The sequence below is a fragment of the Eimeria mitis genome, genomic scaffold, assembly GCF_000499745.2.
Source record: "Eimeria mitis Houghton genomic scaffold, Emh_scaff4014, whole genome shotgun sequence".
Lineage (NCBI taxonomy): Eukaryota > Apicomplexa > Conoidasida > Eucoccidiorida > Eimeriidae > Eimeria > Eimeria mitis.
In genome coordinates this window covers 3171-4857 of record NW_013572350.1, presented here as the reverse complement: position 1 = coordinate 4857, position 1687 = coordinate 3171, and the positions used below count along the sequence as shown (strand labels likewise).

At 39.2% G+C, this 1687-nt stretch overlaps 1 protein-coding gene across 1 annotated transcript in view; it reads right to left on the bottom strand.

The window, feature by feature from the left end:
- Positions 1-720: 720 nt before the first annotated feature.
- Positions 721-1687, bottom strand: part of EMH_0071580 (uncharacterized protein) — a gene marked incomplete at both ends in the record, with an annotated part of 2231 nt that continues 1264 nt past the window's right edge. The window contains 2 exons of the mRNA XM_013499120.1: positions 721-742; positions 847-1417. Of these exons, the coding sequence (XP_013354574.1) occupies positions 721-742; positions 847-1417 (593 nt within the window). The remainder of the gene's footprint in view (positions 743-846; positions 1418-1687) is intronic.

Sequence of the window (1687 nt, the reverse complement as noted above, 5' to 3'; positions counted from 1 at the left end):
TATATATATATATATATATATATATATATATTATAGAGAGATAAAGATAAAGATAAAGATATATTATATATACACACAGAGACACAGATATAGATATCGTAGAGAGAGACAGAGACAAAAAAAGGAGACAGAGAAAAGAAACGGAAAAAGAGACAGAGAAAAGAAACAGAGACAAAAAAGGAGACAGAGAAAGAGAGACGGAGACAAAAAGGGAGACAGAGAAAAGAAACAGAAACAAAAAAGGAGACAGAGACAGAAAAAGAAAAAGAAGAAAGAGAGACAGAGACACAAACGGAGACAGAAGAGATACGCACAACAGATAAAGAAGTATAAACATAAATATATAAACATATAAACATATAAATATATAAACATATAAATATATAAATATATAAATATATAAACATATAAACATATAAACATATAAATATATAAACATATAAACATATAAACATATAAACATATAAAACAAACAAACAAACACAAAAAAACAAAACAAATAAATAAATACACAAATAAAAACAAACAAACAAGCAAACAAACAAAAACAAACAAACAAAAAAACAAAAAAACAAAATAAAAAAAAACAAAATAAAAAAAAGGTGAGAGCAGAGCGAAGCATCCATGGTCTTACTCCTGGCTGCTGGTTGGTGTCTGCCTTCGAGTATATTATCTATTCTATGTAGGACCAATGGTCTATGCCGGTGGTTAACCACTAGGTTATGTGTAGCATTTCTTTTTGCTATAGAAATAAAATCAAAGAGAAAAGAAGATTCACCATAAAGAAGAGAACGAAAACCCTCACACACAAAACCATTGGTCCGGCACAGCAGCCCCATGGTGTACAGCCATAGACCATTGGTCCTCGCTAAAGATAAAGAAGAAGATAGAGACCCAGCTGCTGCTGCTGCTGCTGGTGGTGGTGGTGGTGGTGCTGCTGCTGCTGCTGGTGGTGGTGGTGGTGGTGGTGGTTGTGGTTGTGGGGGTAGAGAAGAGGGAGAGGAGACAACTGTCTCCGCTGTCTCCTTCTCGTAAACATCGGCATTATTTATATCTTTTTTTTTTTCTTTTTTCTTTTTGTTTTTTTCTTTGTTGTTTTTGTTGTTGTTGTTGTTGTTGCTGTTGCTGCTGATTATGCTGCTGCTGCTGCTGCTGCAGCTGTTGCTCTCGTTGCTGCTGCTTCTGCTGCAGCTCTTACTACTATCATCATCATCATCACTATTATTATAATTATTAATATTATTTTCCTGCTGCTGCTGCTGCTGCTGCTGCTGTTGCTCTTGCTGCTGCAGCTCTTGCTGCTGTTGCTGCTGCTGTTGCTGCTGCTGTTGCTGCTGCTGCTGGAGCTGTAGCTGCTGCTGTAGCTGCTGCTGCAGCAGCAGCTGCTGCTGCTGCTGCTGCTTCGAGGAGACCGTGTCTGCAGCAGACAAGGTGTGGGGTCTGGTGGTTTTGTGGGGGAGACAAAGCTGCAGCTCTTGGGGTGTCTCGGCAGCTTCATTTAGGTTTTCTATTGAGGGTTTTAGTTTAGGGTGGGGTTTATAAACACCATTGCTAGAGAAAGAACTATAATATAATAAAGAAGGGCTTGATGCTTCTGCTGCTGCTGCTGCTGCTGCTGCTGCTGCTGCTGCTGCTGCTGCTGTTGATGATGGAGTTGCTCCTGCTAATCCTCCTCCTCCTCCTGATC